The 23,036-nt window shown below is 50.5% G+C and overlaps 1 protein-coding gene across 26 annotated transcripts in view; it reads left to right on the forward strand.

The window, feature by feature from the left end:
• Positions 1-23,036, forward strand: part of PDZD2 (PDZ domain containing 2) — a 403,443-nt gene that overhangs the window by 317,657 nt on the left and 62,750 nt on the right. For all 26 annotated transcript variants that reach the window (XM_017344664.4, XM_051853842.3, XM_051853843.3 and 23 more), the window contains one exon: positions 515-670. In XM_017344664.4, coding sequence (XP_017200153.4) covers positions 515-670 — 156 coding nt within the window. The remainder of the gene's footprint in view (positions 1-514; positions 671-23,036) is intronic.

The raw sequence follows: 23,036 nt of genomic DNA on the forward strand, positions 1-23,036 counted from the left end.
GCCCAATGAGCGAGGAAGGCTTTCTGAAGGAAAGGATGCTCAGGCTTTGCCCAAATAGGCCTTGGCCATGCAGAAGGCATGGACCAACCATTTGGAGCTGATAGTGGGACAGGTGGTGGGGCCGCGAAGAGCCGGGAGGGCTTGGGGGCCAAGGTGACTTGACGGAAGGGATAGGTAGGAGACAAGGATGCGGGCAGGTGAGTTTGGAGAAATAGGTAGAGGCCTGTCAGTGAGGGGATTTAGACTGTGCCTGAATGCACAGGCAGGCCACTAAAGATTTGAACTTCAGGGAGCTTGGAGTATCTACAGAAACACTGACCTCTTCAGGGGAAAAATTGGTTTCTGTTAAAGTTGAGCCCATACCCTTAACCTTTGAGGGAACCTTGCAAAGGCAGAACAGAGACTCCATATGGTCTTTGGCTTGGGAGCTCATAGCTTGATTCTTACGAGGTTAATTTCAAGAACTGGTCGGTGCTGGGGGATAATTCATGGGCCTTTCCTTATGTCCCAATAGGAAAACTCTGCGGAGGATCTGCTCAGGTTAACATCTAAGAGTCTGCCTGATCTGACCAGCTCCGTAGAGGACGTGTCCTCCTGGACTGACAACGAAGACCAGGAGCCCGACGGGGAAGAGGACGAAGGAGCGGGCTCGTCTTCCGACCGGGCAGCAGTAAGTGTGCGCCTCTGGTTTCCCAGCCTGCTCTGTTGGGATTCATGATGACATGGGTGCCAGCATCAGAGGATAAATGCTTGAAAGATTAGGATAGAGAGCAGAATGAGAGAGGACCACAGTGGGATTTTTGTGTTTTTCTCAGAATCTTCCAAAGTCTGCAAGAGTGATGTTTTTAATTGAAGAACAAAAAAATTGAAACTGTAAACAAAATAAGAGAGTAATTGGGTGTTGAGTTATTGGGTGTAGATGATTTTGGGATGTCTTATAATACATCCAAGGATTTTGTGGCTGTTGTTTGATCGAGTGTTTGAAAATTGTGTAGAGTGTGTCTTCTCATTGCAGTGAAACCAGCACCCTCTGCCCGCATCATAGCTCATCCTCGCCCAGCCTGTGGTAGCTGCTGCGCTGCCTGGCGCATACAGAGTCGGGTGGGGGCTTTGAGTTAACTGACTGTAATGGTCTCTGGGGTCTCCCGTTTGTATGACAGGTCTAAAAGACAAGTCCTTTTGAATGTAGACTCTCCTTGGCCCCTCCTATCCAGCCAGCCATGGAGAAGGCTCCCTCTTTCTGCCATTTGGAACCCATGATTCCTTCTCCCTGGCACTGAAGCTAGGCAGTATGGGTAAGCCTTGGAAAATCATTTTTACTTATAGTAAGGTCTAAGAAAACAAAAAAATGCATCTTGTCATATATACCTCAGCAGGCTCTGTTACTTTAAGAGGGAATACAGTTGCTTCCTCCCCTTCTTTTCAGTCCCTGGAGATCTGGAACCATGTGCAGGGTGTGGACTGCACACAGGTGTTACATCTGAGGGAGCCCCATTTGCATCGTGAACATCATAGGGTTTCATATCTACTATAACAGTTCTTTGGAAGTTGGCAGTGAAGAGAATTTGTTTAACAAAATTAATATATTAGGACACTTTTCCAGTTGAAGGAAGGAAAGCAACTTGAAGATCAGGTGTCATTTTACAATTGCCTGGTGGCATTGTCTGAGCCCAGGGTTGAGTTCAAGCATTTTTCTAACTGCTTACTCCAAGGAGAGCTTTCTGATGAGACCATCCTGTGAAAGTAGGCAAACTGAGCTGCATGAGCGGTGTTGAGATGAATAGTGCACAAACAGCTCTGTGGTTATTCCCCGTCTCTTTGTGGTAAGACCCCATTTGGTGCTGTCCTATCACTTTAGTAAGGGTGGAGACTAATCAACTTAAAAAAAAAAAAAGGCAGAGAGAAAGATCTTGCATCTGCTGGTTCATGCCACAATGGCCAGGAGCCAGGAACTCCATCCAGGTCTCCCACATGGATGGCAAGGGCCCAAGCACTTGGGCCATCTGCTGCTGCTGTCCCAGGCCATTAGCAGGGAGCTGGATAGAAAGTGGAGAAGCCACAAGATGCCAGCATTGCAGGGGTTGGCGTAGCCTGCTGCACCACAATGGCAGCCCCTGAACGCCTTTGCCTGGCCTACACTGCCCTCTGTGACTGTCCCCTGCCTACTTCCCGGACCTGCCAGAGGCTCACCATCGATCTGCACACCTGCCGCAGTGCCTCTTCTGTAGCCCCCAGTGACGGTGCCTGTGCCTTCCCTGGCATCCTGGCAAATACTGGTCTGTCTCTGTGGAGTCTTCTATCCCCAGCTGATTCCTAGCCACATTTTGGATCCTGTAGTATTACTTCCTCAGAAGAGCTTTTCCTGAATCCCCTGTCTTTTGTAAATCTCCCCGTTCTCATGCCATGACCATGCAATGCTCCTGAGAACAATTTGTCATGTTTAGATTTGTTGGGTGATTACTGGATCCGGGTGTGTTTCTTCCTTCAGTTGTAAACTCCATAAGGTGAGAGGGTGTGATGACTGGTTTGGGTTCCCACTGGAGCCCTGGAATTTAGCCAGCACATCTAGTGTTGAGTGATAAATAACTGAATCCCTTAAGAAACAAACAACAGAGAAGCATTCGTGGATTACCTGCTGTTTTCTAGGCTCTGTGATGGGCCCAGGAAGTGATGAAAAATGACAAAATCTCCCTCGCTTGATCCACCATAAATTTCTCTTGGTTCTTCGCCTGGTCCACAGCTGATGGGACAGCCGTCCAAGGCCATTGGTCTACAGGCTGCCCCTGGAACAAGCCTTGGACAGGCCCCAGCACCGGGAATGTCTTGTCCCTCTGCTGTCTGCCATGCTTCAAGGCCAGGACCTGGGCCCGTGTTCTGTGAGTTCCCAGCCCCAGGACCCTCCGTTCTCTGTGCTGGTGCAGCAGTTCCGTTCCTCTCCCTCTCACCTGTGATACAAGAAGAGCACCCGGCTAAAGACAGGGCCCCACAAGGTGCAAGAAGCATGGGCACAGTACAGGAAATTCTCCAGGCTTCACTGTCTGCTGTGCCACTGTGCCTTATAAAGGTGCGAAACTCCTGGGGAAAAAGAACATTTTTAGTTAATATGTTCACAATCCAAGACTGTTACAATTGTTAAGAAACTAAAGCACCCCTTAATTGGAAGGATCCTGGTACCTTTTTTTTTTTTTTTTTAGTTGAAAGGCAGAGTTACAGAGAGAGGAGAAGGAAGAGAGAGAGAGAGAGGTCTTCTGTCTGCTAATTTATTCCCCAAATGGCTGCAACAGCTAGAGCTGGCCTGTCTGAAGCCAAGAGTCTGGAGCTTCTTCCGGGTCTCCCACGTGGGTGCAGGGGCCCAAGTACTTGGATCATCCTCCGCTGCTTTCCCAGGTGCATTAGCAGGGAGCTTGATCGGAAGTGGAGCAGCCGGGTCTCGAACTGGCACCCACGAGGGATGCTGGAGTCACAAGAGGAGGCTTAACCTGCTGTGCCAAAGCGCCAGCCCCCCTGCTACCATTTTAATCAACTAAGTTACAAAACCTCTTGTTTCGCAGATGACAGTGGTTAAACTCGCTGCCAGTTTCCACTCTGAGACTGGCTGTCCTTGCACCTGTAAGTTGTGGTGCGCGCTGAGGCTGAGCAAATGTAGTGCAAACGGCCGCGCATCTGCCCTGAGCACCCTTACAGCTGCACCACACAGCAAGAAGATTTCTTTTCAAAAAAGCTCCATCCAGGCTTAGAATAAAACCATATGGCGAGTATCAAGTTAGGGGAGTAGAGGCAAGAGAAAGAGAGGGAGACCTCCAGCCATTTGCGTAATTGCTGTCCGTGTCTCTGGGGTCTGGCTTGGGTGCGGGGGCTCGTTCTCCACCACCCACCCCATGCAAGATCAAGATCAAAGAGTGTCAATTGTGCTCAGAAATGTCCCCGTCTAGCCCCTCCTCCACGCTCCCCGTGGCCCTGGCCCGCTGGCTGGGCCGTCCTCCCTCGAGTCCGTCTGCCTCACTTGTCTTCTGCTGAGCGTTGACAGCATATTAGGTGAGAGTCTGGCCATGTCACGTAACTGCTGAGGATAATTCAATGGCTTTCAAATCACTCTGCAGTTAAAATCCGATTTCCTGTGAGCCCCAGCCTGGCCGTGCTGCCTTTTCGCCTGTGCAGGTGGGGCATCCCTAATTCACAAATCCAAAATCTGAGATGCCCCTGAACCCAAAACTGTTTGAGGTGCTGGTGTGATCCCACAAGTGGAAAATTCCACACCATGGAAACATTGTTTCATGCACAAAATGATTGAGTGTGAGCAATAGAGGAAACCTAAGTGAATTTGCTGTTTAGATAGGGGGCCCATTCCGCAAGCTGTTCCACTGTAGATATGCAGAGGTTCCAAAATCCAGAGGGACCCTTCCAGGCTGGTGGACATGGTGAGAACCATCGTTCCCCACCACCTGCTGAGCTCCCCACTCGAGGGAGCACTCCTGGGGAGGTGGTCGAGATGGCTTTGCTTTGAGGGGCGCACACGTGCCCTCCTCTCTGGTTTTCTCAGCACTACCTGTTCTTGAAGACCAGAAGTGCTTATTTGCCTATGAAGCCTCTCTCTGCCTGGAGCCCCTCTCCCTGTCATCCTGTCCCTCCAGCACAGAGCATCTGCCGCTCTCTCTCTAGTTGCAGCTGCTCGGCTCTCTGAGGAAGGAAGGGACAGGCAAGACGGGAGTTTCTGGGCTTTGGACGTCAGGTGCCCCTTTCTGGGCTGCGTGTCTGCAGTTCCTGCTCAGGAAGCTATCTGTAGGGCAGTGGTGCTCAGCATGGGCCCTGGCCCAGCTCAGTGAGCGTCCGCTGGGAGCCGTTAGGAATACAGACGCTGGGTCCCACCAGCCCGGCTGAATGAGAACATCTGGGTTGGCATCCAGCAGTCTGTGGTGATCAGCCTTCCTGGTGACTTGGACTCGGGCTAAGGTTTGAGAAACCCTGCTGTGGAGCCCACCAATAAGATGAGCAGCATCTCACATGTGGCTCTTAAAATGAGTCTTTTCTCAAGTGCAGACAATTAGAGTTCACTTGAAGAAAAAAAAAAGTAAGGTATTTCAGGAGCAAAAGAGATCCGTGTTCTGACCCCCCGAGAGTGTGGCTGTGTTTGAAATGAAAAGAAAAGGAAGAGGTAGCCGGCATCGCGGCTCACTAGGCTAATCCTCCGCCTTGCGGCGCCGGCACACCGGGTTCTAGTCCTGGTCGGATTCTTTCCCGGTTGCCCCTCTTCCAGGCCAGCTCTCTGCTGTGGCCCAGGAATGCAGTGGAGGATGGCCCAAGTGCTTGGGCCCTGCACCCTATGGGAGACCAGGAGAAGCACCTGGCTCCTGCCTTCGGATCAGCGCGGTGCACCAGCTGCAGTGCGCGGGCCGCGGCGGCCATTGGAGGGTGAACCAACGGCAAAGGAAGACCTTTCTCTCTGTCTCTCTCACTATCCACTCTGCCTGTCAAAAAAATAAAATAAAACAAAAAAAAAAAGAAAAGGAAGAGGTGAGTGTAACAGGGCGTGAGATGCGTGGTGGCTCTTGAGTGATTGGGAGCCTGTCTTCCTTTTTATATTTTTAACCAAACTACACAAGCCCAAAAATGGAAGTCAGAGCTGTCTTTGCCAAAGCTGTGATTGTGCGAGCTCGGCTAGGCAGAGTTAGCTGAGCACATCAGTCAGGAGCCCTGTATCCGGCTTCCTTTGCCACCAAGGGACTCCGCTCCAGTGCTTTCAGAATCTCGGGTTGGGGGAAACCTGGGAGAACCTTGGGGCCATCGGGGATTTAAGGACCTCACCTCTGGAAAAGAACGAAGAGCCGGCCGGGCCCCGTGACGCCGTGAGTCTGATGGTTGGTGGAATGCTCCCTGGAGGGGAAGCTGTGGGTCAGACCCTCGAGGGCAGCTGGCAATCCTGTGGGACAAAGGGGAGCTCCTTTGTTTTGGTTTGATGAGTAATTGATGGAATGTCCACTCCGCGTGCTGGCGCCTGTGCGTTGGGGACTCTCACTGCAGCATCTCAGAGTCTACCTTTTCTGGTTGATTCCAGGTGCTCGGGGTAGGAAACTGTCTCTTGTTTGAGGCCTAAGCTAAATTTTTTCTGGCATGTTCCTTAGAGTCTAATACAAAGAACAGTGAGCCCCCTTGCATCAACCTGTAATCAGAATTAAGACAGGAAGACAGAGTGTCTGCTGGAAAATCAGATCTTTACAGAGTAACACCGTTAACGCGGAGGGTCATGGGCACCAGGCGCCCTGCACTGGCTATAAGGAAGGGGAGCAAATGTTCTTTCCCTAAAGCTTGGGTGGAGGGTATAAGGATCAGACAGCACTGGATTCTCTTCCTGCTCTGCCCCCCGGGCTTCTGCTTCCTACTTCTATCACTTCAGGTTCACCTCTTCCAGGAAGTCTTCCTATCCGTGCACCTGCTACCTGCCTGGGCCCTCACTTTACAGTTTGCTCTCCATCATCCTTCATGGCCCTTAACACAGCTTGTAATGGCACAGTTACTCATGTGACAGTGTGGGCAAGGACCACGTCAAGTTTGCCTACTCGCATAGTGCTCGCTGCTGACGCTCCATATGTACGTGTGGAGGAGAGCGATGGATGGTGGACAGATGGGCAGGGAGGTGGGTGGTCAGTCTGTGCTCTCATACCCCACGTGCCCCTGCATGTCTCCTGTCCCCCCTGACTTGCCTTGCCATCATTCCCAGCATACCGCGAATTCCAAATGAGCATGGCACTGTGTAGGCTTTTATTGTTTGTGTCCCCAAACTGGAAAGTCTGCTTCTCCCTTCTGAGAGTCTCTAGCTGTGATGAGAATATAAATGATGGAGAAGTCACGTTTGTAGGTATGGACAGCACTGGGAGAAGGCAGGTTTCTGGGGTCATTCCTCATTAATGGCAAAGTAAATTTCCTGCTTTTTAATTGTTTGATCAAAGTTAGAAACCTCCAGGCAGCTCAAGAGAGAACTTGGGTCTTGATTTTTAACGAATCGGCGGCAACAAGAAAGGATTAAATATCCCAAAGCAAGTTGGCAAAGTGACACCTGGAACGCAGGGAAAATGTGTAGCTAAAAAGACCCAGAGTGCAAGCGTTGAGGATGTGGGTTCATGGGAGCCTGTGGTGTGAGAGCCACCAGGAGGCTGGGGATTAGCTGATCCGACATCCACAAGGAGCCCGCCGCTGAGCGCAGGCTGGTCCCCCCCTCATGGGTTTAAGGCAGGAGGAGATTTCAACCACCCTCCCCTCCCCCACTGCCTCCCTGCTTTCTGCAGTTTGGGGCCAGGTAGCTGAGGCCAAGGTGTTAGTGGTGCTCCTGGGAAACTTGGAAGCAGAGATTTGCCCCTGGCTTCTCCAGGCCCTTCCTGGGCAGACTCACACGTCCTTGTTCTCACTGCTTCTCCAGACTCCGGTCCCTGGTGTACAGACTGGGCTGGGGGTGCAGAGACCACGTCGCTCTGGCACCATCCCAAGGCCGGCAGCAAGCTACGCTGGCCCACAGCTGCCCAGGCAGCTGTGTCGCAGTTCACTTCTGTAATCAGCCCTTCAGCTGGCACCAGCAGGTTATGAAACTCAGTGTACTATTTACAGGGTCTTGACTATGTTCATGGAAATTATTATTTGAGAGGCAGAGAGAGAGAGAAAGCTCCCATCCACTGATTCCCTCCCCAAATGCCCAAACGGCCGGGGGTAGGCCAGAGGCCTGAAACCAGTAATTCACTCCAAGTCGCCCATGTGGGTGTCAGGGACCCGATCACTTGAGCCACCACCACTGCCTCCCAGGAAGCTGGAGTGAGAAGCCAGGGGCAGGAGCTGAACCCAGGCACTCTGCTATCCCAGCTCCCAGGCTGCACACCCGCTCCTGCGTGATCTGTTAATCCCATCTTTCCGTGAACTTCTGAGTATTCTTGTAGTATCGCCAGAGCAGGATGAGAGCAAAAAGGCTGTAATTACTGCTAAGCAAATATGATCTCATTTTGGGGGTGGGCTTGCCTTGGTTTTGTACTTAAGGAGATGAAGTGATTAACATAAATGGGTGAGGGATAAAAGGAGATAAGAATAATTGTTTGGCCGGGACGGATTGCCCACAGAACTGCTGACGGCTGTGCTAGGCTTGTTCCTATGGCGTATTTTCAAGGGCCTGTTGTAACTTGCTCCCTGTCTCTCTGCAACGTTTTCATCCAAGCAATTTGTCGGTTCTTAAGGAAGTAAGCAACTTCTGTCACTGGCAGTGAAAAGCAAATATTGTATTCCACTGGATGTGTCGTGGTACGGTGGTCTCCACTGTGGGGTGGGAAGGCCTGGGGCGGGGGCGGGGGTCCCTGGGAGTGTGGGAAGAAAATACCAGCACATGTGTAGCCCTTACCTCCGTCTCGGTTGTGCGTTATGCTGCATGTAGACATTAGTCCAGGCTAGTAACTTATGACTCTGACTTCATTGTAGTTGATGGCTTCATAATCTGACATCCCACATGGGTGCCAGCTCATGCCCCGGCTGCTCCACCTCTCATGCAGCTCCCTGCTAATGGCCTGGGAAAAGCAAAGGAGGAAGCCCCTGGTGCTTGGACCCATGCTACCCTGGGGCTCCTGGTTCTGGCTCCAGCCCTGGCCGTTGTAGCCACCTGGGGAGTAAACCAGCAGATGGAAAAGCTCTCTTCCTGTCTCGCTGTCTCTAACTCTTTCAAACAAACAAATAAATAAAAATACATTAAAAAAAAAAACCCTATTAGGCATTTTCCTCTGAATGTCACGCCTATTTCCGTACCTGAGCTTTGGGAGTTTAATATCTGTGGTCCACACACTGAAACATAAACTAGAATACATGAAGATGCACATGGAAGAGAGCCATTGAAAAATGAATCTGAGGAGCTGGTGTTAACGCTGTAGTGGTTGGAGCCGCTGCCTGTGATGCCGGCACCCTTAAGGCCGCCAGTTTAAGCCCTGACTGCTCCACTTCAGATCCAGCTTCCTGTTAATGTGCCTGAGAAAGTATCGGAGGGTGGCCCACGTTTTTGGCTCCCTGCCACCCATAGGGGAGACCTGGAAGCAGCTCCTGGCTCCTGGCTTCAGACTGGCCTAGATCCAGCCGTCACAGCCATTTGGGGAGTGAACCAGCAGATGGACGAGCTCTCTGTGTGTGTGTCTCCCTCTCTCACCCCGCTCCACGCTCTGTAGCTCTGCCTTTCAAATAAATAAATCTTTTTAAAATGTGTTTCAAAAAATAAGACCGAACTAAAAACGTCTTCAGCCACAGAGAACACAATGGCAATAAATACAGGAGGAGAATAGGGTGACGTGACCCCTCCGTGCCCCATGCGTGTCAGCGTGAGTTTGTTGTTGAACTCTGCTGGCCTTTTCACGTTGAAAGAGACGCTTGAGATCTGTGTGGCTTCTGAGATGTGATGCTGATGCCGTCAGAATCGTACCAAGAGAAACAGGAGAGCCCCACTTGGTTTCAGCTCCCCGACGTTGTGCTGGTTTGGAGACAAATGACAAAATTACCTTTGATGGTGTGGAGATGGGTTAGATAAGTGACACTGAGGGGGAGGCAGAAACAGACATGCCCCAGAGAAGGACTCCGGGAGCATGGGGGATGTGGCGCTTTTGACATTTTTCTCATCTTCTGCAGCGTGGTAGCACAGAGCCTGGGAAATAAGAACAAAGCTAAATACGCGAGGTCAGAAGTCCCCCTGTGGAGTCGAGGGCAGAAATTTCACAAAGAACTAGAGCTCCAGAAGATGAGTGGAATTCTCCACGCCCGCCCCGTGTGGCGGCCGTTTGCCTGCCTGTCTTTTTATTTTGCTGTTTGCTTGCTTGGCTCTTTATTTAAGGACTGAATTAGCTCAGTAAACGGTATTGGTAGAAAAGCCGTGCCTCTCCTCCCTCTTCTTGCTTTTTTCTTCCCCTTGAAGTATCCGTCCTTCCAGGTCGTCCTTGCCTCTCAAGATGCTAAAAGCCCCAGACCTCCCTCATGCCTCCAGCCTCCTGTCAGCTCTGCTTTGTCTGATGGCCAACTTTGTCCCGTTTCTGTATCTAACTCTCTGGAAGTGAGTGTCTTATGCTAAGCAGGCAGGTGTTTTCAGAAATGTGTTGGTAAAGCCCTTATTTGAGTATTCTGATTCACTTGCCCTGGGAGCAACTACATCGCTAAATGTCTGTGGAATTGTCTTTGGAGCTGAGAGCAGGTGGCCTGCGTGTCCCGCCCTCCTCCCCCTCCAGCTCCCAGGGTAGACGCCTCACACTTTGCCCACTGATACCGGATACAACTGCAGAGGTTCACGGCGTGGCTCTGCAGGTGCCCACAGCCACGTCATGGTGTGAGTCGACCGTGGACCGTGGCCAGCTCGGCTGCTCCCGCCTCAGACCTGGCACTGTCTGTCTTCCTCGCCTCCAGCACTCGGTATATTCCAGAATGAATTACTGTTACTGCTGTACTTCTCCTCTTGCCCTCTTGTGGATAGCGAAGTCCTTAGGAGCCATCGGCTGTGTGGACCTGGAGGAGAAAGACCTGATTGGTCCCCGGAGGGAGGGAGGACTCGGGGGTGGGGTGGTATTTGACAGTTCTGTAGGATTGCCACCAGCACACCCGCAGAAGTGGGTGACGCTCCAGAGAGGGAACTGATGTGCACAGTGGCTCACAGGTAGGAGGCTTCAGGGCCTGTTCTGAGATCAGCAAAGTCCATCGAGCCCTGTGTGAGCCCACGCTGGAGTCGCAGCCTGAGGAATGCGCCCTCTTTCACAGGCTGTTGACTCACTAATGGCTGTGCTGGTGCGTGGCAGGCTGAGCGTTGCTGTGGTAAGGTTACACAAGCAATGGGGTAGGGCAGGAGCTGGACGGAAGCAAGACGGGAGACCGAGGCGCGGGCCCCACTGCGGAGGAAGTAGGGCCTGTGCACAAGGAGAGGGGCGGCCTGAAGCTGGCGAGGTGGGGAGCGATGGGAGGAGGGAGCACGGAGCTCCTTGGGGGAGGACGAGAGGGGCCGCCTGCATGTTTCTGAGGGCAGGGCTGATGCTAAGTCCAGCTTGGAAGTGCCCCCGTCAGCTCCCCCTCCTCACTTGCTGGCCCCTCCCCCAGGGTATGCTCAGGGCCCTGAAGTCATCCCCCTGAGGTCCCCCACGGAAGCCCCTGTCCCCGAGAGCTTCCAGGCCCTCAAGCAGCCTCTCCCTCCTGCTCCTCCAAGCCGCTTTCTCTCCTTTCACCTGCTCCACCACCACCAACAAAGACCAAAACATCACACAGATCTGTCTTCCAGTCAGTGGGTTTCTTAGTAAACCACTTGGATTGAAAACCAATTTAAGGGGCCAGTATTGTGACACAGCAGGTTCATCTGCCACCTGCAATGCCTGTATCCCATATGAGCGCCAGTTCAAGTCTGGCTATTCACTTCCTATCAGCTCCCTGCTAATACATCTGGGAAAGCAGCGGAAGATGGCCCAAGTGCTTGGGCCCCTGCACCCATGTGGGAGACCCAGAAGAACTTCCTGGCTCCTCCCTCCCTCTTTTATCTCTCCCTTCCCTATTCCTTCTTTCTCCCTCTTACTCCCTTTCTCTCTCTAATTGTGCTTCTCAAATAAATAAATAAATAAATCTTGAAAGGAAAAAAAAGAAAGAAGGGAGGAAAGAAATGGCATGGTATACCAGCAAGCTTGACCTCTGGCAGCAGCTTCCCTAATGTGCCCCAACCTGTCAGTTCTTCCCTTCAACTTGCTAAGTTGCATTCTCTGAAAATTCCCAAGTTTCTTCACAATGGCTTCGGCCAGGGATGGACGTGGGACCAGAAGATGAACTATGCCTGCAGATGGAGGTTGGCTACTGTCACAGGCAGGTCATTAGCATTTCAGGCTTTGCCAACCAAATGGCTCCATGGCACCTGCTCAGCACTGCCTTGGTAGTTCAAAGCAGCCACAGGCAATAAGTGAACTTAGGGCATGATCATGTTCCAGTAAAGCTTTACTGAAACAAGTGCCCGGCCACTCTGGTCCCCAGGCAGGAGATTGTGCAGCCTTGCCGTGGGGACCATTTGTGAGCCTGGGACTTCTCTTCTTGCTGCTTCCCATAGGACTGCCCACAACACAGCTCACCTTCCCATTGGATTCTTAAAGTACATGGGAGAGTCTTCAGAGTATTTCTGGAAGGGTGAGTGGCTTAGGAATTAAGTTTGATGCCTACCTCTGAGTCCTGACCCCAGCTTCCTGCTGATGCAGACCCTGGAAGGCAGTGGTGATGCCTCAGGTAACTAGGTCCTGCACCCAGGAAGGATACCTGGATTGAGTACCTGAGTACCTGTTTCCTGGCTCTGACCTCAGCCCAGCTCCAACTGTTGTGGGCATTTGGAGAGCGAACCAGTGAGTGGAAGTTCTGTCTTTCTGCTTCTCAAATATTTGTTTTTAACTCCATGAAAAATAATACTAAGAAAATATGCAAGATTTCAAAAAATTTTACATTCAAGTAAAGTTATATTTTAATTCATTTTTCTACAAACAAAAAATTTTTAATTTTCACTTTATTTGAAAGACAGATAAATAGATTCTCCACCCACTGGTTGTATCCCCAAATGTCCACAACAGCTAGGGAGTGCCCAGACCAAAACCAGAAGCTCAGAATTCAATCTGAGTTTTCCATGTGAATGGCGGAGACACAAATCCTTGAGCCATTGCCTACTGCCTTTCAGGGTACACCATAGCAGAAATTCAGATCGTAAAAAGGAGAGCCAGGATTTGAATCAGGTACTGTAATATGGGATGCAAGTGTCCCTAGCAGCGGTGTAACTGATGTGCCACACACCCACCCCCATAAACTTTTTGAATCATCCTTATGTATATCAGTGAAGTAGCCTGAACTCAGCATCACTCCTGAAATAGAGAACTCAGACTACAGCTCAGGGTGATCCGGCAAAGGCAACAGACAGTCTTAATGTACTAGTTGAGGCTTAACAGGTCCATGATGCCCTATTCTTCGGAGTTTTTAAGAAATATTTGTTTGAAAGGCAGGCAGAGTTAGAGCAAGAGACAGAGGATCTTCCATCTGCTGATTCACTCCCCAAATGGCTTCAACAGCCAGAGCTGGATCAGGGCAAAGCCAGGATCCTGGAACTCCATCTGCGTCTCTCACAAGAGTACAGGGACCCAAGGACTTAGACCATTGTGGGGAGCAACTGAGACTAGACTAAGTTACTGGAATTAAGACTTATTCTATGCATCTGCTCTCCCACAATATGGCGCTGAGGGAGCAAACAACTACGCAGCTGCCTCATCAGTTTGACTGATAAGCTGCAGGAGCTGATCCTGCTCCTAATTGGAGGAGAGCAGCGTGCTCGGCGTGTGGGCAGCAGAGTTGGGATTGGTGGAAGAGGACTATAAAGGAAGAGAGAGACAACATGCACCAGGAACATCTGAGCAGCCCCCGAGAGAGCCGGCCGGTGGTGTGCCACTCCTCCGCGGAAGCGGGGAAAGCGGTGGGGGGGGGCCGCCCCTCCACGGAGGCGGAGGGGCCGGCAGCTAACCCGGGAAGGCGTCGTTCCTCCGCGAGTGAGGGACCAGCAGCTAACCCGGGAAGGGCCGAGCAGACAAAAGAACAGCGCAGGGTCTGGTGTCATTCCTCTGCGAATGGGGGAGCGACAGGCCATCTTTTGCTGCTTTCCCAGGTGCATTAGCAGGGAGCTGGACCAGAAGTGGAGCAACCGGGACTGGAACCAGCACTCACATAGGATACCAGTGTCCTAGTCTGAAGCTTAACCCGTTGTACCACACGGCAGCCTCCAGTGTTTCACTTTTCATCTAAAACCTAGCTAAATGATATGCCCAGTGAAAACACCCGTTTTCTGTTACAAAGAGCCGTGTGAGAGTCTGAAACAAGCCCTGGAGGAGGCTGCCATGTCTACTGCTACTGATGTCTTAGGACACCTCTGATAATTCATCCCCACCCTCTGCCCTGCCAGTCCCCCTCTTCACTCCTTAGGCCTCTTTTATTTGCCTCTTCTGTTCAACAGCCCTCTCACCTCTGCCTTCGCACGTCCTGAAATGTTCCTGTATGCACACACACGTGCATGTTGCAGTCCGGCTCCCAGAGATATGTTTGATGCAAGGGAACCCAACAGCCAATGCCTGCTGAGAAACGCCCCATGGGTCTGCCCGGGTGGCCGGCTCACAAGCCCGAAGGCGAGCTGCAGATCCCACAGTTCTCTCACCCACTCAGTCCTGGGACCGTGGCAAGAGTGAGAGAGTCCTGCTTCCTGGAGAGTGTGTGTGTGTGCCTCCCCGGATCTGGAATCTGCATGGGCAGTTCCCATTCTTGACTTCCATCCCCACTCTGATTCTCTAGGGAACTCGGAGGCACTGGACGTCAGTGTCCTGTCTTTGAGAAGGTGGCACACGCGAACCCACACGCCGTGTCACACACCTTTCTTTAGGGTGATTTCTTTCCTTTGGCTTTGTAAGGACCCAGGAAATCCGTTACATGTGTATATGCGTGAAAACTACCCAGATAACCACTATTGAAGTGTGCTAAGCCCATTCAGATTCTTTGCGGGTAACGAATGGGAGGAAACTGGAAATGGGCTCAGACAGAACAAGGGCCGTATTATGGACTCACGGAGCCACAGTCCGGGCGTCTGAGTGGAGGTCAGCAGCAGCCCAGCCCCGGCTGCTTCTGGCCCTCCCTGCTGTGCACACAGGAGCTCCGCGTGTACCAAAGCGTGCTGGGGGTGGGTGAGTTTTACTTTCCACTGTTACTGTTTTCCTCTTTGGTTCTCAGTTGCTGACTGAGTAGCAGGGTTGTGGATCTAAGGTAGCAGTGGGTTAACATTTTAATTTCTGCGTCCAACTTGCAGGTGTCTCTGCGTGGTGCTGATTTGTCGCGATTCCCTTGTTCTCAATGGTTATTCATGGCCAGCCCAGGCCTCTCTGATGGCCATCTGGTTCTCTTTTGGTCACTCAAACATCTGCCCCAGAGATTTGGAAAACGAGCTTCCTTTGGCAGCCTAAAAATAGTCTTAGTGTGACTGAAGCATGAAAGGGAAATCGCTGCGCTCCTCTGTCCGGTGGATACCGACCCCCAGGGGGAGGCAGCCAGCAAGGCTGCCTGGGGATTTGGAGCTTGGATGTCTTCTGTCACATCTGCAGGGTTTGTTCCCCCCTCCCCGACCCCCAAGTGCTGGGAACCATAAAAACATGGCGCGAACTTGGAGTTCCGGCCCTCCTGAAGTTTCCCTCGGGACCAGATAGGCGTGCACAATGGCAACAGTTGGAGATAAAAGCTAAGCCTTGCGTGGTTTAAACAGGGACTGCTCAGGAGTTAAACACTGGATGAGTCCCAGTATGCTCCAAGGAGATCTCACAACCACTTTGTAAAGCAGTAACAGGCCACTTCTTTGTTTTGTTTTGTTTTGTTTTGTTTTGTTTTAACATTTATTTATTTGAAAGAGTTACAGAGAGGCAAAGGCAGAGACAGAGAGGTCTTCCATCCACTGGTTCACTCCTCAGTTGGCTGGAGCTTTGCTGATCCGGAGCCAGGAGCCAGGAGCTTCTTCCAGGTCTCCCACTTGGGTGCAGGGGCCCAAGGACTTGGGCCATCCTCCAGTGCCCTCCCAGGCCATAGCAGAGAGCTGGACTGGAAGTGGAGCAGCTGGGACTAGAACCAGCACCCATATGGGATGCCAGTGTGGCAGGTAGAGGATTAACCTACTGCGCAAAGGTGCCAGCCCCATCAGCTAGTGAGATTCTTGATGCTGGGTGCTAGGGAAAGACTGTGCTTTTCAGCACCTGTAGCCTCGGCTGTTTTGCACTGCCACAATATGGTTTCTTCAGCTCAAAGGAAGCTGAGTTGATGCAACAGCAAGTCTCTCATGTGCTTTTCTCCTCAGTGACATGTGAATAAACCAAAGGAGATGGACGCATGGTGGTATCCAAATACTGGACTCATACCCTTGACGTTTAAAAAAATGAGTTAGCTGGCGCCACAGTTCAACAGGCTAATCCTCCGCCTAGCGGCACCGGCACACCGGGTTCTAGTCCCGGTTGGGTTGCCGGATTCTGTCCCGGTTGTCCCTCTTCCAGGCCAGCTCTCTGCTGTGGCCAGGGAGTGCAGTGGAGGATGGCCCAAGTGCTTGGGCCCTGCACCCCATGGGAGACCAGGAGAGGCACCTGGCTCCTGGCTCCTGCCATCGGATCAGCATGGTGCGCCGGCCGCGGCAGCCATTGGAGGGTGAACCAACGGCAAAGGAAGACCTTTCTCTCTGTCTCTCTCTCTCTCACTGTCCACTCTGTCAAAAAAAAAAAAAAAAAAAAGTTATACTCTATCCCCTAAAAAGTTGTCTTAGGCAAAATTTTGTTCCTGGGACCTTAATTTTTTAAGATTATTTACTTGAAAGGTAGAGTTACAGATAGAGACAGAGACAGAGAGAGACCTTCCATCTGCTGGTTCATTCCCCAAATGGCCACAACAGCCACTGCTGTGCCAGGCCGAAGCCAGCAGCCTAGAACTCCATCCAGGTCTCTAAAGTGGGTGGCAGGGGCCCAAGCACTCAGGCCATCATCCACTGTTTTCCCATGTGCATTAGCAGGGAGCTGGATCAGAAGCAGAGCTGCAGAGCTCAAATCGGCATTCATGGATGCTGGTGTTGCACACGGCCGCTTAACCCGCTGTGTCACAACACCAGCCCCATCCCAGGGCCTTATTTAAGTTTACCAAAGTCAATGTCAAGAATAAAACGAAAATAAAATGCAAGGCTGAGGCCTGAGGCTATAGATTCATGGTTACTGGCAGAAGACATGACATTCCTGGGTCAGAGACAGATGACTGTTACTCGTGGCACAATAACTGGATTCTTGCTTCCTCCAATTCTAGCTTACAGCTTTGTTTCTACATCTCTTCTCCTTGCCCCGCAAGTCCAGTTGTTGTGATGCCGAGAGACTTGGGCAGATACTCACCCAGTGGATTTGTATCCTGGCCGAGGAACCCGAAGCATAGGCAAGCCTGGTTTTTTTATGATAGGCTATAAACAAACCTGACCTACCTTTGCTCCAGGGAGAGACACGATCTTTATTATACTGGACAGAAAACAGAGCTGCATCTTCCTCCTGATATACCATGTCTAACTTTCAAGGCTTTTCACTCTACAAACATCCTTGAAAAGATAGATAATCCAGAGTAACAACCTCCTAGACCTGTTAGCAAGCCGTTAAGAAATACAAGAGACCTATGGAGAATTGTCTCCCAGTAGACTACAGCAGAGACACCTAGTAGTATCAACTGAAAGAAGGAAGTTGATGGAAAGATGTCTGACAGTTTTCTGGAGCTCGCAACCATGAACTTAAACTGTACTGTCAGGAATAGTCCTCCTATTTGGGTTAAGGGAATTCATCCTGGTCCTACCTATTCAAGAACTTCATGATTTTGCATTTACACTTTGAGATAAAAGCATAGGTCTTCCTAGTGGAGTGCATTGGGTATGGACTGTGCCTCTGATATAGCTTCTATGTTTTCAAGAGCAGGAATTTTCTGTCTTGGGCCATGTTTTCCTTTTTTACTACCTCTTTTTTTTTAAATTATTTTTTAAAATTTATTTGAAAGACAGAGGTACAGAGAACGAGGTCTTCCATCCTAGTTACTCCCCAAATGGCACAACAGCCGGAGCTGAGCTGATCCGAAACCTGGAGCCAGGAGCTTCTTCCAGGTCTCCCACGGGGGTGCAGGGGCCCAAGGACTTGGGCCATCTTCCACTGCTTTCCCAGGCCACAGCAGAGAGCAGCTGCTACTCGAACCAGTGCCCATACAGGATGCTGGCGCTGCAGGTTTGGGCTTTAACCTGCTATACCACAGCGCCGCCCCTCTCCTGCCTGTTGGCATAGAAGTGCTGAGGCTGAAAAAGTAGCATCTTTCCTGCCTCATTTGTTCATCTGGAAAAAAGCCCTCTGCACACTCCTGAACCAGACCGGCTGTTGGGGCCACTGCAGCTCAGCAGGGCTAGTGGCTCTGCCACCGGCTCCTTGCGACTCGCCCTCCCCAGGTTTTGAATGTTGCAGAGGTTGAGTGGCATTGCTTTCTGCTACATGGTCTTGGTCAGTAACTGGGTTTGTCTCTAGTGTTTCCTATCCTTTCCCTTCTGGGGAAGACTCACTGGGGTTTCTTTTCACCCTACTGTTCACATTGGTTCCTGAATTTCTTCTCTCATCGCCCTACTTGCTGAATTTGGGTCCCTTTTTTATTCCCTCTGTCCCTTTGCTCTCTTATTTATTTTTTTTGCTAAAATACTCATCTAGATTCGGTTGTATTGGGCCCCTCATTGTGAAGGCGATGGAGCGGACCAGGCAGTGCTCTAATCGAGTATCCCTTGTTCAAATGCACCTTGCCCACTGCCACCCTGAGTGAGCTCACCCCACTCGGGAAACATCTGCCGTCAGAGCCACAGCAAGTTCTGGCCTATCAGCATCTTGCCCTGTGCTGTTTCTGGTGTTTACTTCCTTTGGAGTGCTCATTGCATAGCTATATTAGGGCACTCCATCAGGGCAGCAGTAACAGTCCCTTTACAGTCTACCCAGGATCTTTGTGCTCTTCCTTCTCTTCCTCGCTGCTCCCCTTAGATCTGCCCACGCGTTCTCGTGTCTCTTGGTGTAGCTGTCCCAAGTTCTCTCACTAAAGCTCTTAAGGCTCCCTTCTCTCACTCATCTCTTTTCCTGGCATCACATTCTCATCTCTGTACCTCCTCTCTTCCTCAGTTTGGTTTCTTTGATTACCTGTCACCCCCTCTAATCTAGGACTACTGAAGTATCTCTACTTTTTTTTTTTTTTAAGATTTATTTATTTATTCAAGAGGTAGAGATACAGACAGAGAAAGGGAGAGACAGAGGTCTTCCATCAACTGGTTCACTCCCCAAATGGCTGCAACAGCTGGAATTGGGCTGATCCGAAGCCAAGAGCCAGGAGTTTCTTCCAGGTCTCCCATGCAGGTGCAGGGACCCAAGCACTTGAACCATCTTCTGCTTTCCCAGGCCATAGCAGAGAGCTGGATTCAAAGAGGAGCAGCTGGGACACAAACTGATGCCCATATGGAATGCCAGTGGCGCAGGCAGACACAGCCTGCTACGCCATAGCGCCAGCCCCATGCTTCTCTCCTTTTGTGATGGCCGCTTTGACAGTACCTGTCATGTGTCACACAAGGTGGGCATGCATTCTGAGAATTACTTGAGTAGGCACTTTCATTGTTGGGTGAACATCACAAAGTTTGCTTACACTAACCCACATAATCTTGAGGGACCCTGGTTCTATATGTGGTCCATTGTTGACTGAACCACGGTTATACAGCACATAACCACGTGGTTAAAGACGGGCGTATCCCCTTCCCTCATACACCCCTTTACCTTGGACTTCACAATCCCAGCTCCCTTTGATATCTGTGCAATCTGTTGTTTAATCTCATCTTTCCGTTTAAGTTAATATCTCTTTTTACCCAGCTGATCATCATGTATTCATTTATTTTCTCTTTTTCACTACTTTTTAAAAACTTAGCTGTACTTTGAGAGGCAGAGAGACACAGACAGTGATCTCCTATCCACTGATTCACTCCCCAAATGCCCACGACACCCAGGGCTGCTGTCAGGAATTCAGTTCAGGTCTCCCACATGGATATCAAGGGCCCAGCTACTTGAACCATCACCTGCTCCTTTCCAGGACATGGGTTAGCAGGAAACTGGATCTGGACTGAACCCAGGGGTCCCAAGTGACGTCTTAACCACAGTGACAAGTGCCTTCTCCCAGTGCTCCTGTTCTGGTAGTAGGACCACAGCATGTCTTCAAATCCTCCTTGATGTATATACAAATCTGATTTCAAAAAACGATGTGTTCCAGACACATGCCTCGGAAACTGCCTTTAAGCCACAAGATTTGCAGTAATGTTAGGGCCCTTTTTTCATCATCAGTCCAAGAAAATGAGTGGTTTTGATTCATTCAGTAGTTGAATCTGCTCCCTTTCCATAGGTATTAAGTTGAAATGTGTATCTGTGCAGTCTAAAGCTACAATCATCGTCTTTGTAATCACCAAATCCATAGGCACCCTCAGACCCAGGAGAGAGAAAGCTTTTGGAATGTGTGTGTGTGTACATGCACACTTTTATGTGTGCATATGTGTGTGTTCATTTAATTGCAACAAAACCTTCCCGATCCCACTAGAATGTACATTGGTTTTCTAGTAGTACTTCCAAGTTCACTCTTAATCCTGATAACCCTGTAAGATAGCTACAAGGTAAGTTTAATCCTTTCCAAGTATGTTATTGTTTCTACTTTATACAATGAAAGAACTGATTTGGACCTCGGTGCTCTAGTGCACACCCCCTGCTACTGCTTGGTGCACATCTCCTGCATTGCACTTTGCATGCACTTGGGGCTGCACCTTGAGTGGGACAGGTTTCCATAACCCTGGTTAAATGCATGCATTCTGAATGCGTAGCAGCATGATTTAAAAACAAACAAACAAACAAACAAACAAACTCCCTCACTTTCTGGCCATTTACATGCAGCTGGAGAAGCTTCCATTCTCCCCTTCTCCATCTGTGGAGTAAACCCAGACCAGGGCAGGAAGAACAGTGAACCGCAGCTCAGCCCTGTGTCCCCTTTTGAGGTTAGTTCCATTGGCCCACGGCAGTAGTGAGTTCCAGAGGCTCAGCCCCATCCTGCTTCCGTAGCCTGGGCATCTGTGTTCTCAGCTCTCTGGGTGATCCCAGTGCTCACCTAAGTTTGCATAGGTTGTTCCTGAGCCTTGGGGACTTCTCTCAAACTCAGGCCACTGTCACCCCCACAGCAGTCACCTTCGGCTCTTGCGGCCATCTCTTGTGCCACTCAGTGCTCCAGCCTTAGCCTACCTCCTGAGAGCCCCTGTTAGCAACACCATGCTTTAAATGAGTTCTCTGGGCATGTCCTTGTGGTTTCTTTGCAGCTCTCTCCAGTCCCTGTATAGGATTCTGCCTTCTCAGGTTGGGTCTGCTTATAGCTTCTGGAATTTTGTTGCTGTTGTCTTCAATTTGCTTTGCCCTTATAGTTTTCTTTCTTTCTTTCTTTCTTTCTTTCTTTCTTTCTTTCTTTCTTTCTTTCTTTCTTTCTTTCTTTCTCTGTCTCTCTCTCTCTCTCTCTCTCTCTCTCTCTCTCTTCCTTCCTTCCTTCCTTCCTTCCTTCCTTCCTACCTACCTACCTACCTACCTACCTACCTACCTACCGGCACAGTGGACAGTCAGAGAGAGAGACAGAGAGAAAGGTCTTCCTTTGCCGTTGGTTCACCCTCCAATGGCCGCTGCGGCCGGCGCACCGCACTGATCCGATGGCAGGAGCCAGGTACTTCTCCTGGTCTCCCATGGGGTGCAGGGCCCAAGCACTTGGGCCATCCTCCACTGCACTCCCTGGCCACAGCAGAGAGCTGGCCTGGAAGAGAGGCAACCGGGAAAGAATCTGGCGCCCTGACCAGGACTAGAACCCGGTGTGCCAGCGCCGCTAGGTGGAGGATTAGCCTATTGAGCCATGGCGCCGGCCCCTTATAGTATTATTTCTTTCATTTCTTTAAAAAAAATCTCTTTGGGGCTGGCATTTGGTACAAGGATTATGACACTGTTTGGGATGCCCTGATCCCGAAGCAGAGAGCCTGGGTTCAAGTTCCAGCTCCATTCTTACTTCCAGCTTCCTTACAGTGCACACCCAGGGAGGTAGCAGGGATGGCTCAAGTCCTCAAGTCCTTGCCAGCCACGTAGGAGACCTGGATTCAGTTCCAGGCTCCTGGCTTCAGCCTGCCGTAGCCCTGGCTGTTGCAGGCATCTGGGGGAATGAATCAGCAGGTGGGAGATCTCTCTCTCTCTCTCTCTCTCTCTCTCTCAGTCTCTCACTCTCTCTCTGACTCTGCTGTTCAGTACAATGAAAAAATTTAATTAAAATCCGTTCACTGTCATGTCAGTGTGATTTCAGGAGCAGATTTCTGGAAACCTGCTACCTTTTATTAAAACCTTTGTCATTTAATTCTTAAATCCAACCCCAGTTTTCTGATGAGGACTTTGAAGCTCAAAGAAGCTGGCAAATGTGCCTAAGTGGCTATTAAAATGGTACAAAAACAAACAAAGAGAAGAAAATGGTACAACCGGGATATGTGCCCAGGCAGCTGGATTCTGAACCAGTCTGCCCACCCCTTACTACAAAACCGGAAGCTGGAGGTGCTTGTTCACTGCGGGAGAGTTTCCGAGTTTCCAGGTGTGGAATGAGGCAGACAGGGAGGCTCTGGCGTGGAAATTGGCAAATTCTATTAGATTCCTTTAATAGCATTGTTTTATAACACATGGCTTAGCAACTGCTCATGAATAATAAATTATATCAACTGTTTCCCTGAACTGAAGGCCTTCCAGAACATTCTGCAAATCTCATTTCAGAACAACTCAAATGACGTTTCCAGAAGCACTTGACTGGCTCTGTGCACCAGGCAGAGAGCACACAGAGCACGGGGACTGTCGTGGAGTGTGGAGAGTCCCCAAGACTGAGGAGAGGCTCATCGGCAGCTGGGTTGTACTTTATACGTTGCTGCTTCTGACCTAAGGCGGGACAGATGTGTCGAAGCAGACCACTTCCCGTTCACTGGGTGACAGGCCACCTAGCATGGTGACCAGCCTGCTTTCTGTTCCAAGAGGAAGTGGTTCGGTTAAATGCATAACCCTGTTGCTGTGGTGTGAGTGTGTCCCCCAAAGTTGCTGTTAGGAATGTGTTCCCAGTGCAGCGGTGCTGGGAAGTGGGGTGATCAGGTCACGAGAACTCTGCCCTTGGGAGGGGATTAGTGTCATCTTCTCGGGAGTGGATTAGTTACCTTGAATGTGGGCCTGATAGAAAAGCACATGTAGCCTTCTGGCCCCATCAACGCTTACCCTCTGCCTCCTGCCATGTTGTGATACATAAGGCCCTCATGACATGTGCCGCTTTGATCCTGGACTTCCCGAGCCCCAGAACTATAAGGCATTGCTTTGTTTTATAAACTACCCAGTGTGTGATATCCCATTATAGCAACACAAAAGCAC

Source organism: Oryctolagus cuniculus, chromosome 14 (genome assembly GCF_051225735.1).
Source record: "Oryctolagus cuniculus isolate XC-2025 breed Fujian yellow rabbit chromosome 14, ASM5122573v1, whole genome shotgun sequence".
Lineage (NCBI taxonomy): Eukaryota > Metazoa > Chordata > Mammalia > Lagomorpha > Leporidae > Oryctolagus > Oryctolagus cuniculus.